We start from the raw sequence: 14,172 nt of genomic DNA on the forward strand, positions 1-14,172 counted from the left end.
ACCCGGTGCGCCTTATATATGGATTAATATTAATATTTATTTTCATAAAGTTTAGGTCTCGCAACTACGGTAAACAGCCGCCATCTTTTTCCCCGTAGAAGAGGAAGCGCTTCTTCTTCTACGGTAAGCAACCGCCCCCATAGAAGAGGAAGCGCTTCTTCTTCTACTGTAAGCAACCGCCAAGGTGAGCACCCGCCCCCGTAGAAGAAGAAGCGCGCGGATATTACGTTTCATTTCATTTGTGTGTTTCTGTAAAGACCACAAAATGTCTCCTACTAAGAGACACGCGTACAAGGTTCCACTGACTTTTGATATTCCTGTGAACCGCACTGTGGATACAACGGGAGCACGTACGGTGAATATTCGCACCACAGGGAATGAGAAGTCGTCCTTCACTGGTTCTAGCTTGCCATGCTAACGGCCAGAAACTTCCACCCACGGTGATATTCAAAAGGAAGACCTTGCCAAAAGAGAACTTTCCAGCCGGCGTCATCATAAAAGCTAACTCGAAGGGATGGATGGATGAAGAAAAGATGAGCGAAGACACCGGGTGACTTTTTTCTCGCAGCTCCGTCCCTGTTGATCTACGACTGCATGCGCGTCCACATCACAGATGGTGTCAAAAAACAAGTGAAGCACACCGAAGAAGAATAATTTGAGGGATTTGTGGATGAGTAATAACTTCAGAAAGTGAGCTTTAAATGTTTATTTTGTGTGTTGTGTGACACTAACGTATGAGCAACGTTGAGTTATTGATGTTGCTATTGCTCTGCACTATTTTGAGTGTTACTATTTTTGTGATTGCACATTTGCACATTACATTTTGGGAGTGAACAGAGTTGTTAGAACGCTGGTTTGTAATATATTATTAAAGTTTGACTGACCTATCTGACTGTTTTTTTGACATTCCCTTTAGCGTAGCGTAGGTGCGGCTAATAACACAGGGCGGCTAATAGGTAAACAAAGTTTTGAAATATGCCATTCATTGAAGGTGCGGCTTACAACACGGGGCGGCTTATGGTGCGGAAAATACGGTAAATTTCAGGACTTATGCAGATCCGAAATACACATCAGCAGGTACCAGGAGGTAAAAAAAGTTGTTTTTGCATAATATTGTGAAACAAAACGCCAGATAATGTCTGCTAATAGGTGTCATTTTGCGGTCCTTATTCACACACCGTAATAATACTTGTATGTTTAAATGTGCCAACAATCCATCAAGCGGTGCGGCTTCATAGCGTACTAAAATCATTTTGACAGATTTTTAAGTGTCGTGTGTAATGTTCTATATTCTCAGTAGAACATTTAAAGTTTTGGTGTTGTTTACTGCCATCATATTGCGGTCTACACGTATCTCTTGTGTGACTGCCATCTACTGGTCACACTTACCAATACACCATGTACCAGATACAATTACTTTGAGGTCAGTAAGCACAACCAGAATTATGACGTACATTAGGCGCACCGGGTTATAAGGCGCACTGTCGATTTTTGAGAAAATAAAAGGTTTTTAAGTGCGCCTCAAAGTCAGAAAAATACGGAATACTAAAACTATTGCAGAAGAGCAATTTGTAAAGGTCTTCATGCACTTCTCAGGGAATTGTGTTAGCAAAGACCAGTTGTCTTTTTTCCTGTTTGCTGAGCTTTAATAGCATGCTAACATGTTGTGTTACAGGTCAAGTGCCACCAGTACTGGCCCAACCCAGACAGCAGCGCCTCCTACGGAGACTTCACTGTCACGTGCCACAACGAGGAGGGCAACTCCGCCTTCCTGGTCCGGGAAATGAGCCTGGTGCACCTACAGGTGAGCAGGGGGGTTTCGCACCAGCGCCCGTTTTCAAATGTGATCCGGGGCCGCGAGCCGTTGGATGAGATCAAAAATGACCCACAGCACACAGCGTCTCATGAAGAATGAGCAGCCGAGCATCCAGAGGAGGTGTGTTGTCATGGTGACCAGTGTGGGCTGTTCTTTTTCTGGCTCCCGCTGCGCTTGCATGTGGACCGCCTATTGAAACCGGGTTACCATGGCAACCCAACCACCTTAGTCAATCATATTGCTGTAAAAGAGAACACGGTGAGAGAAAACCTGAAGCGAAGGTAACAGTGAGAAGATGGGAAAAAAAAGATGTAAACATATTTCTACGTTAAAGAGTATAATCGGAATAGACTAAACAATAACGGCAGAGTCATTTTTTTTTTAATGTTTAGTGCTTCCAATGGCCCCCTCATTGTGTTGCTTTACTGCGAGGACGGTTTCTATAGGAACCATGTTGCCACTCCAAAGTGTTCATTTGTAACTGCTGTACGCCAAACTATCGCTGGAGGCTTCTAAATCATTTCTTTCTCTTTCTAATCAACAAACAAAGAGCTCTTCTTGTGAATTATTTTAGCAACATTTCCCATCTCATGGCCCATCTCCAGGGGAACCTCGATTTACGAGCCACTCTATTTGCGAACTTTTCCATTTGCTAACCTTTGCTGCTGGAAGCCTCAGTGCGCTGCCCTTTTTTGGATGGCACTTTCTATACAGTACAATACACACAGGGCACAGTCATTTTGGAGAGGTGGAGACCCCCACGGCCATTGCCGTATTAAAGACCTCGCCTTTTTTCCTCCAAACATATTGCTGGGTGTTGTGGCCAAACAGCTCCATTTTTGTTTCATCTGACATCACATGGACAAAGATAAGACCTTCTGGAGGAAAGTTCTGTGGTCAGATGAAACAAAAATTTAGCTGTTTGGCCACAATACCCAGCAATATGTTGGGAGAAGAAAAGGTGAGGCCTTTTATCCCAGGAACACCATCCCTACCGTCAAGCATGGTGGTGGTAGTATTATGCTCTGGGCCTGTTTTGCTGCCAATGGAACTGGTGCTTTACAGAGAGTAAATGGGACAATGAAAAATGAGGATTACCTCCAAATTCTCCAGGACAACCTAAAATCATCAGCCCCGAGGTTGGGTCTTGGGCGCAGTTGGGTTTTCCAACAGGACAATGACCCCAAACACACGTCAAAAGTGGTCAAGGAATGGCTAAATCAGGCTAGAATTAAGGTTTTAGAATCAGAATCAAAATCAGAAGAGTTTTTATTGCCATTGTTTGAGAACGGGTTCACAAACTAGGAATTTTACTTGGCGCAATCGTGCAACATAAAACACATATAACACAGAATAGAATAACATGAGCTGTAACTGAGCTATCAGATCTTATTGTTCATGTGTCTAATGGCCGAGGGGAAAAAACTGTTCAGGTGGCGGGAGATGTGGGTCTGGATGGACCGTAGTCTCCTGCCTGAGGGGAGAGGGGAAAATAGTTTGTGTCCAGGGTGAGAAGAATTTGAGAATGGCCTTCCCAAAGTCCTGACTTAATGTGGACAATGCTGAAGAAACAAGTCCATGTCAGAAAACCAACAAATTTCGCTGAACTTCACCAATTTTGTCAAGAGGAGTGGTCAAAAATTCCACCAGAAACGTGTGGATGGCTACCAAAAGCGCCTTATTGCAGTGAAACTTGCCAAGGGACATGTAACCAAATATTAACATTGCTGTACGTATACTTTTGACCCAGCAGATTTGCTCACATTTTCAGTAGACTCATAATTAATTCATAAAAGAACCAAACTTCATGAATGTTTTTTGTGACCAACAAGTATGTGCTCCAATCACTCTATCACAAAAAAATAAGAGTTGTAGAAATGATTGGAAACTCAAGACAGCCATGACATTATGTTCTTTACAAGTGTATGTCAACTTTTGATCGCGACTGTATATATATATATATGTATATATATATATATATATATATATATATATATATACCACAAATATTCGCTTATATCATAAGATAAAAACCTTTTTTTTTTAAATTATTAGTAACATGCTTGTTAACATTTTGGAGAGCTCCAAGGGACTTTTGCGAGTGTGCATGCGTTTTTTGGATTAAAAAAATAGTTTGCATCTATTGTCATATTCATTTTGCATACTTGCATGTTTTACCTTCTAAATGAAGAGATTCCCTCTAAAAACAAGCTTGCAAGTACTTATATTTCTTTCCTGGTGGAAGTAAAGTGCATGAGGTTTTGTGTGTGTGTGTGTGCACGTTCAGAGTGAGGAGCAGAGAGAGCTGACCCAGATCCAGTACGTGGCCTGGCCCGATCACGGCGTTCCCGACGACTCCACGGACTTCTTGGACTTTGTGGCTCTGGTCCGCAGCAAAAGGACAAGGCAAGACCAGCCAATGGTTGTACACTGCAGGTAACATTGCCATACTGTGGCATTATTACACACACTTTGTTTTGGCTTTGTTTTCTACTATTTATAGCGGCACACATATGACAATATTTCTATATTTTACCTACGGACTAAGATTGGCGCGCGGTAGACAATACCGTATTTTTCGGACTATAAGTCGCAGTTTTTTTCATAGTTTTTTCTGCTTATGTCCATTTTGCTGCCACGCGTTGGCTTCGATCGAAACCGAAAGTTAACACACACATGTCCACTCTTCTTTCGTCTCGTTCCTGGTACCTCTTCTTCTGGAACCTAAATGAGATGCAATGTGTGTCTTTGCAAAGATAGAAAAAGGCATTCTTGAACATAAGGGACTGCGCAAGAAGTGAGACTTCCTGTGCAGTACGGTTCATACACTGCAAAAAGTCAGTCTTCAAAAACAAGAAAAAGTAATACAAAAATTAGGGGTATTTTATTTGAACTAAGCAAAATTATCTGCCAATAGAACAAGAAAATTTGGCTTGTCAAGACTTTCCAAAACAAGTAAAATTAAAGCTGCAAGCAGCTTTTGTTGGGTCCGCATTTTGGCTGGTGCTAGTCCTAGGTGTCCCAATACTTTAGTCCAGTGGTAGTCCTGTGTGAGACCTACATAGAGGTTTTTGTTTCGTGTCTCTACGATATTCGTACTGGGAGTTAGAGGAAGTTGTGTCTGTGTTTTTTTCCTAGGTGTTGCGGCACAGTGGTTGTTTTCTTTGAAGGCGCGTAAAATCACAGCAGCGGAGCAGCTTTAGTGCTGCGGGTATTTGAAGGCTCGTAAAACCAAAACCGTACTACCGATCAAAACTCTTTCGTCAACTTTTAATCAGAAGGGTTCAATCTCTCTCCTGTAGTAGTTTGAAGCCGAAACGACAAACGCGCTCAGAGGAGATAATGTTTGATGTTTGGTGACAGGTTGTAACAAAAATTTAGTTTTGAAGGAGGAATAGCAAACTTCCTGTTGATTTTTGCTGAAGGATGTCAATCTATGAAATGTAGGTCTGGGTGAGACCTACGTAGAGGTTTTTGTTTCATGTCTCTAAGACGTTCCTACCGGAAGTTACAAGCAGTTTTGTCTGTGTTTTCCTCTGAGAAGCAGTTTTGTCTCTGTTTTATTCAAAAATTGCGCTAGAGCGCAATTTTGAGTTTTGGGGTTCGGTTTTTTTTTAGATCGCAATTTCCACCAGTCCCGAAGTGTGTGAGAAGTTTGGTGAGTTTTGAAGTATTTTAAAGGGGTCAAATTACAGGTCAAAGAGGCAAAAATTAGTGTTTTTAGTCATTTTTTGTGTTGAAGGGGAAATTGCCAATTTCCTGTTGCTTTTTGCCCGAGGATGTGAAATTATGAAATGTAGGTCTAAGTCAGACCTACATATAGGTTTTTGTTTCATGTCTCTACGACCTTCCTAGTGGGAGTTACAGGCAGTTTTCTTCCTAGGGGGCGCTGGAGCGCAATTTTGATTTTTGGGGTTAGGTATTTTTACTAAAATGGTTGGGGCACGTTTTTCTATGTGTGTGTCAAATTTGGTGAGTTTTGAAGCATGTTAAGGGGGGCAAAGTAGTGCGCAAAGCTGCAGAATAATAAACCTTACAATAACAATAGTGTCCTTTGTCCATGTACAAAGGACTCCCTGTGGGAGTCCTTTATACAGTGTACAGGCGGACCCTAATTAGCTAACCTCAATGAACCCAAAAATACCTTAAAATAAGTATATTCTCACTAATAAGTGCACTTTTCTTGGTAGAAAAAAAAAGAGACCTTTTATGCTCAAAATGTTCAAAAATATTCTTAAATTAAGCAAATGCTAGTGCCATTATCTTGACATAATATGTCATAACATTATTTTTTTTATTATTTCACGATTAGTTTTTTCATGCTTGACGTAAGAAATTATTGCTTTAAAAAAATTGTTTTATACTTGTGAGTGTTGATGACACAGCTTTGCATCAGTTGATATTCTAGTTTCAAGCATGTTTTACTCAATATAGGTCATCAAATCTCAGTAACAAGCTGTAATATCTTACTGAGATCATTTAGGACCAAAACCCTTAAAACAAGTAAAACACTCTAACATAAAATCTGCTTAGTGAGAACAATTATCTTATCAGACAGAAAATAAGCAAATCTCACCCTTATTTGAAATATTTAATCTTACTTAGATTTCAGTTTTTGCAATATACAATATTTATTCCACCCCTGCTTTTCTTCCCAGTGCTGGCATCGGTCGGACGGGGGTTCTGATCACCATGGAAACGGCCTTGTGTCTCATGGAGTGTGGCCAGCCAGTGTGCCCGCTAGAGATCGTGAGGACCATGAGGGATCAGAGAGCCATGATGATACAAACACCTGTAAGTACGCCCGCCTGTCCCTCGCCCCCGCTTCTTTCAGGTGTCCTCCACCCCCTCCTGTCCCTGTCTCCGCCAGAGTCAGTACCGCTTTGTGTGCGAGGCCATCCTGAGGGTCTACGAGGAGGGTCTGGTCCGACCGCTGACGCCCACCGTCTACCATCTACGAGAGACGGGCGACGGCGAGGAGGAGGATGAGGAGATGAAAGGATCGAGAGAAGACACATGGGAGGAAGAGGAGGTGGCGGAGCTGCTGGAAGGAGGTCTGGACGAGGAGGAGGAGGACGACGACGACGACGAGGAGGTGGAGGTGCTGGACGTGGGGGAGGTGACGGAGGAGGAGCTCAGCGTTGCTAGCGTGAACAGCGACACCAGCGTGAACCCCGAGCCCGACCCCGCCGACCCGTGACGTTTGACCCCGCGGGGTCACTTTAGGGGACCCAGGAAGAGGCGAGAACAAAGGCACTGTTGCACTTTATCACAAAAAACGGAACAAAATAGAAGAACTGGAAAATCACAGATTTCTTTTGAAAAAGAGGCGATCCAGCTGTGCGGTGCAGGTACCATTAGAGGGCGCCGTGTTCAGGGTCGACTACGACGTCAACACGGAGCGCCCATGTGCCATAAAAGTACGAAGGGGAAGGGCTGTCCCATGGATGGAAAGCTTCCCCCCCTCCTCCATTTTTTTTTTAGTCCTTTTAGCGGATACATCTTTTGTTCCTGCGAGAGTATTTATTGTGTTTTAGTTGCTGTCAAACCCTCTCCACTGAAGTCTCAAACCTCCCATTTTTTTTAAAAACTAGTACATTCTTAGGATTCCTCTTCGCTGCGAGGATTGAATTCATCGTGGCGCTCTCTCCTCAACGTTCCTGCTGGACACGGGGAAAGACAATTATTTGGATCGCGGCTTTTAGCTCCTCGCGTCGCGTCTTCCGGCCGACAGACGTCACGAACAAAGCGGGTTTACGTTCTTCGAGTGAGAGCTTTAAATCGACGTAAACCCTGCCCAGCGCCTACTGAACAGTGAAAGTCGACTTCCATCGAGCTCCCTGAGAGTTGAACAAAAGTAGTCCCGAGTTGTGGTAGCAGAGCGTTTAGACAGGTCAGACCTGGCAAGTTTATTAAGAAATTTGGCCTGCCTTTAAGTTCATTCTAAATATCAGACAGTCTAAATCAGTGGTTCTTAACCTTGTTGGAGGTACCGAACCCCACCAGTTTCATACGCGCATTCATCGAACCCTTCTTTAGTGAAAAATAAAATGTTAGTTTTTTTCAAATTCAAGACAAAGTTATATGTTTTTGGTAACACTTTAGTATGGGGAACATATTCTAAGTAACAAAGACTTAATTTAGTTATTTGGACACTAGGGGAACATATTCTAAGTAACAAAGACTTAATTTAGAGTTATTTGGACACTAGGGGAACATATTCTAAGTAACAAAGACTTAATTTAGAGTTTTTTGGACACTAGGGGAACATATTCTAAGTAACAAAGACTTAATTTAGAGTTTTTTGGACACTAGGGGAACATATTCCAAGTAACAAAGACTTAATTTAGAGTTATTTGGACACTAGGGGAACATATTCTAAGTAACAAAGGCTTAATTTAGAGTTTTTTGGACACTAGGGGAACACATTCTAAGTAACAAAGACTTAATTTAGAGTTATTTGGACACTGGGGGAACATATTCTAAGTAACAAAGACTTAATTTAGAGTTATTTGGACACCAGGGGAACATATTCTAAGTAACAAAGGCTTAATTTAGAGTTTTTTGGACACTAGGGGAACATATTCTAGGGGAACATATTCCAAGTAACAAAGACTTAATTTAGAGTTATTTGGACACTAGGGGAACATATTCTAAGTAACAAAGGCTTAATTTAGAGTTTTTTGGACACTAGGGGAACATATTCTAAGTAACAAAGACTTAATTTAGAGTTATTTGGACACTAGGGGAACATATTCTAAGTAACAAAGACTTAATTTAGAGTTTTTTGGACACTAGGGGAACATATTCTAAGTAACAAAGACTTAATTTAGAGTTTTTTGGACACTAGGGGAACATATTCTAAGTAACAAAGACTTAATTTAGAGTTATTTGGACACTGGGGGAACATATTCTAAGTAACAAAGACTTAATTTAGAGTTTTTTGGACACTAGGGGAACATATTCCAAGTAACAAAGACTTAATTTAGAGTTATTTGGTTAGGATTAGGGTTACAGGGTTCGGGCCAGGGTGAGAGGGTTAGGGTTATAATAAGGCCATGCCGAATAAGGCATTAATAAGTACTTAATAATGACTAGTTAAGAGGCAATATGTTACTAATTTGCATGTTAATAAGCAACTAATTAATGGTGAATATGTTCCCCATACTAAAGTGTTACCATGTTTTTTTTACTGGTGCACAAAATGAACCGTGCATGAACATCACCTTGTTCAAACAACAAAACCAACACAGTGACACACCTGCAAATCAGTGTGACTTCAGCTGTTGCCGTATCCGTAATACCACGACAGGGAAAAGTTTTTATTTACACGATGATTCGGGTGTGTCTTGACCTCCGCCGAACCCCTGAGCCCAACTCACCGAACCCCTAGGGTTCGATCGAACCCAGGTTAAGAACCACTGGTCTAAATGCTGCAAGTTTGCCTCCATCTTGTGGACAGCACGAGTACTTCTAATCAATGACCATGAAATGTCAGCAGCACAACATTTACTTATATGACCCGATCCAAACAACTGTCCCCACTCACGGCGACCGACACAAAAGGTCAACACACACACGACACAACCTGCTCACGGAACGTTGTGGTTATTAGGAAAATCATCCACGCACTATACTTCACTGAATATTACACCTGTTTAAAACCACTACAATGCATGATGGGAAAAAACACTCTCACCACACTTATCCATGTTTGGCGCATTATAGCTGCTTGATATTTCTGATTGATTGCAAAACTTTCAGGAGGTTGTCACGGAAGTAAACAAGGTCGGAGTCAAACTTTCACATGCTCTTTATATACATATATATATATATATATATATATATATATATATATGTATATATATATATATATATATATATATATATATATATATATATATATATATATATATATATATATATATATATATATATATATATATATATATATATATATATATATATATATATATATATATATATATTGTGTGTGTATACGTACATACTAGGGGTGTGGAAAAAAAATCTCATTCCCACTGACACGTGCATCCAGATAAAAGAAATCCTCGAAACAAATGTCATATTTGGGTGGGGAAATACTCCACATTCAACCGCAGCGGAACCTCGATTTACGAACCCATTTCTTCAGTAGGGTTCGTGCATTGAAAAGTTTGTATAGTTGAAGCACTTTTCCCCCCATAAGACGGTGCCCTCACAAACGATCAGAAATCCCCAAAATCCTTAACTTTAACAACCATATTGCCACAATAAAGTCCACTTACATTAACATGGACAAGGAGGAGCTGACAGAGGGAGGACTCGGGCAGAAAAGTATGGTCTCATCACAATTAGAACCAAGCCTGCTTCCATGATTCTTCCATGCTTGTGAACGCCATTAATGTAGTCTTTAAACTCCACAGTGATTCCCTCCTCCTTACTACGCCGGTCTGTTGTTTTTTAGGGACTCATATTGAGTTAGCAAAATGGACAAAGGGGGGGAGGGGGAGCCGAAAAGACACACTTAAGCACTGAGAAGTGACGTGGAGGCCAACAACGCTGTGCCCTGCTTTTTGCCTGCAGGCGTGAGACAAAATGAATGAGACGCTCGCACCCGGAGGCATATTTGGCTCCATTGAAAAGTTTGCTTAAATGGGGGTTCCACTTGATCTTTTCCCCCTCGCAGAGTTAATGGTTATTTCTAGAGATGTCCGATAATATCGGCCGATAAATGCTTTAAAATGTAATATCGGAAATTATCGGTATCTGGTTTTTTTTGTGTTTTTAATTTTTTTTTTTATTAAATCAACATAAAAAACACAAGATACACTTACAATTAGTACACCAACCCAAAAAACCTCCCTCCCCCATTCACACAAAAGGGTTGTTTTTTTCTGTTATTAATATTCTGGTTCCTACTTTATAGTATATCAATATATAACAATACAGTCTAATAATAACAATAATAATAATAATGAATTGCATTTGTAAGCGCACTTTATATTTGTTAAAATCTCAAAGTGCTACAAAGTATAAAAATAAAAATAGAAATAATATATAATAAATTTTTTTTAAATAGAAATAAAATCATGACACACACTAGATAAACTAGATAAAAATAGAAATTAAGTAAAAAAAAATAAGTAAAAGTTAATTTTACTCATTTTCCTTCATTACTAGTTTCTATGTAACTGTTTTTATATTGTTTTACTTTCTTTTTTATTCAAGAAAATGTTTTTAATTAATTTATCTTATTTTATTTTATTAATTTTTAAAAAAAGGACCTTATCTTCATCATACCTGGTTGTCCAAATTAGGCATAATAATGTGTTAATTCCACGACTGTATATATCGGTATCGGTTGATCTCGGTATCGGTAATTAAGAGTTGGACAATATCGGATATCGGCAAAAAGCCATTATCGGACATCCCTAGTTATTTCTAATTAAAGTTAAAGTTAAAGTACCAATGATTGGCATGCAAATTATTTGCTACATTTGACCCATCACCCTTGATCACGCCCTGGGAGGTGAGGGGAGCAGTGAGCAGCAGCTGTGGCCGCGCCCGGTAATCATTTCTGGTGATTTATGTGACTTATGCTACTGCGTGACATCTAACTACTTGTTCTACAGCCAACAAAGTCAATACCAGTGGGAACTTCAATGTCCAGCCTGCATTCTAACCTAACAATACCTTTTTATTTGATTTTGCCTGACAACAACGTCCACCATTCTTAGCCGCCGGGTGTGTAATAGTTCATCGTCACTTCCGTGGCGAGGTACATGCACGACTCACAGGAAGTTAGAAATATTCGGCTTTTGGGCGAAATAGAGCTAAAAATGTGCTACGGTAGTACCTCAACTTACCAGCTTGATTGGTCCTCTGACTCTTTGGCTCTTAAATCTCAAATCCATTTAATTTCAACCTTTTAAAAATAACAAACTTTTCAATAATAAATATGTACAACTACTGTAGTTTTATGAAGCTATGTAATAATTAGATAGCAGCTCTCCCTATTTTTATGGATAAATGTCCGCCGTTTCGATATAATGTTAATATTCTTGTCAGACCCGTTTTTTGGTGATTTATTTTGTCAATTCAATGAATTATTTTCCCAGCAGTGTCCTTCACGCTCACTTCCTTCCTTCCCGTGGCTGGAAAAACAAAGTCAAGTCCATTTCCGGCTATAACAGGGATTCCGCAGGTCATTAAAAGTCTTGATTTTGCAAAAATTAAGGCCTTAAATGGCAATAAAAAAGCATTAAATTTGATAAACATTAAAACAATTTTATGCGGTGAAATCACACGGTGTTGGCTAATTACTTGTCGGCGATTAAAGTTTAAATTTATTTGGCGTGACCACGACCAACAAAGCCACTTCTGCTGTCGCCACCACAACCGCCAGCTGCTGCCACCACTACAGAAAAATCTAAATAAATCCTCAGATGGAACAGTCTTGTGGAGCAATTGTAATTGACGAGAGAGTAACAGTTAATGTCAACTATTTATGATCATCATTGTCAAATTGTTATCATTTTATTTATAGGGATAATTGTAAACTACCTGCAGTAGGACTTTGGCATTTAATTTGTTTTAACTGCCATTAAAAGCATGAACTTAGATTTGCAGACACCTCCAGAAACCCCGTATAAGCTCACGCTGGCGAGTAAGACCATGTGACCTGACTGTGATATTTGCTACGCCATGTTTGTAACTCACATTTCTGCTTGTAACTTAAAGCGTAACAATTAGCCAGTGGACATAACCAGAAATCATAATTAAAGATAAAATTCATTTTTAATTTACTTTCCCTAAATATCTAAAAGTACCATATTTTTCGGACTACAAGTCGCAGTTTTTTTTTCATAGTTTGGCCGGGGGTGCGACTTATACTCAGGAGCGACTTATGTGTGAAATTATTAACACATTAGCGTAAAATATCAAATAATATTATTGATCTCATTCACGTAAGAGACTAGACGTATAAGATTTCATGGGATTTAGCGATTAGGAGTGACAGATTGTTTGGTAAACGTATAGCATGTTCTATATGTTATAGTTATTTGAATGACTCTTACCATAATATGTTACGTTAACATACCAGGCACGTTCTCAGTTGGTTATTTATGCCTCATATAACGTACACTTATTCAGCCTGTTGTTCACTATTCTTTATTTATTTTAAATTGCCTTTCAAATGTCTATTCTTGGTGTTGGGTTTTATCAAATACATTTCCCCAGGAAATGCGACTTATACTCCAAAACACTCTTAAGTTGAGGCGCCACTGTTGAACCTTTTTACAGGTGCACTTAAATTGACCTCTCAGTCACATGATTATTAGTGGTGCACAAAACAAATTGATTCACAACCGAATCGCGATTCTTATTCACTCGGATTCCAAATCGATCCATAATTTTCCAAAATCGACTCCGTAAGGCACAAGCGGTAGAAAATAGATGGATGGATGGATTTAAAATTTTTTTTTGTTTTTTTTAAAGCTCCATGCAACTTAATTCTTATTTAAAAAAAGATTTGAAAAATCCCCTTTTTTCTTTTTTTTTAAAGCTCCATGCAACTTAATTCTTATTAAAAAAAAGATTTGAAAAATCCCCCTTTTTTTTAAGCTCCATGCAACTTAATTCTTATTTTTTAAAAATTGAAAAATCCCCAATTTTTATTTTTTTAAAACTCCATGCAACTTAATTCTTATTAAAAAAAAAGATTTGAAAAATCCCCCTTTTTTTTAAGCTCCATGCAACTTAATTCTTATTTTAAAAAAATTGAAAAATCCCCAATTTTATTTTTTTAAACCTCCATGCAACTTAATTCTTATTAAAAAAAGATAAGAAAAATCCCCCCTTTTTTTTAAGCTCCATGCAACTTAATTCTTTTTTTTTTTTAAATTGAAAAATCCCCAATTTTTATTTTTTTAAACCTCCATGCAACTTAATTCTTATTAAAAAAAAGATTTGAAAAATCCCCCCCTTTTTTTAAGCTCCATGCAACTTAATTCTTATTTTAAAAAAATTGAAAAATCCCCAATTTTATTTTTTTAAACCTCCATGCAACTTAATTCTTATTAAAAAAAAGATTTGAAAAATCCCTTTTTTTTCTTTCTTTTTTTAATGCTCCATGCAACTTAATTCTTATTTAAAAATGTTTTTGAAAAATCTTTTTTTTTTCTTTTCTTTTTTTTAAAGGTCCATGCAACTTAATTCTTATTAAAAAAAAGATTAGAAAAATCCCCCTTTTTTTAAGCTCCATGCAACTTAATTCTTATTTTTTAAAAATTGAAAAATCCCCAATTTTTATTTTATTAAACCTCCATGCAACTTAATTCTTATTAAAACAAAGA

The 14,172-nt window shown here is 38.8% G+C and overlaps 2 protein-coding genes across 3 annotated transcripts in view; one reads left to right on the top strand and one right to left on the bottom strand.

Moving 5' to 3' along the window:
• ptpn4a (protein tyrosine phosphatase non-receptor type 4a) overlaps positions 1 to 9,621 on the top strand; it is a 134,434-nt gene extending 124,813 nt beyond the window's left edge. For both annotated transcript variants that reach the window (XM_062067522.1, XM_062067521.1), the window contains exons 24-27: positions 1,676 to 1,804; positions 4,104 to 4,252; positions 6,475 to 6,610; positions 6,687 to 9,621. In XM_062067522.1, coding sequence (XP_061923506.1) covers positions 1,676 to 1,804; positions 4,104 to 4,252; positions 6,475 to 6,610; positions 6,687 to 7,016 — 744 coding nt within the window. In that variant the 3' untranslated portion in view covers positions 7,017 to 9,621. The remainder of the gene's footprint in view (positions 1 to 1,675; positions 1,805 to 4,103; positions 4,253 to 6,474; positions 6,611 to 6,686) is intronic.
• The window catches only part of LOC133663222 (frizzled-7-like), a 791,936-nt gene that overhangs the window by 357,801 nt on the left and 419,963 nt on the right, over positions 1 to 14,172 (bottom strand). The window lies entirely within an intron of this gene.

The sequence above is a fragment of the Entelurus aequoreus genome, linkage group LG13 (genome assembly GCF_033978785.1).
Source record: "Entelurus aequoreus isolate RoL-2023_Sb linkage group LG13, RoL_Eaeq_v1.1, whole genome shotgun sequence".
In the NCBI taxonomy this organism is placed as follows: Eukaryota; Metazoa; Chordata; class Actinopteri; order Syngnathiformes; family Syngnathidae; genus Entelurus; species Entelurus aequoreus.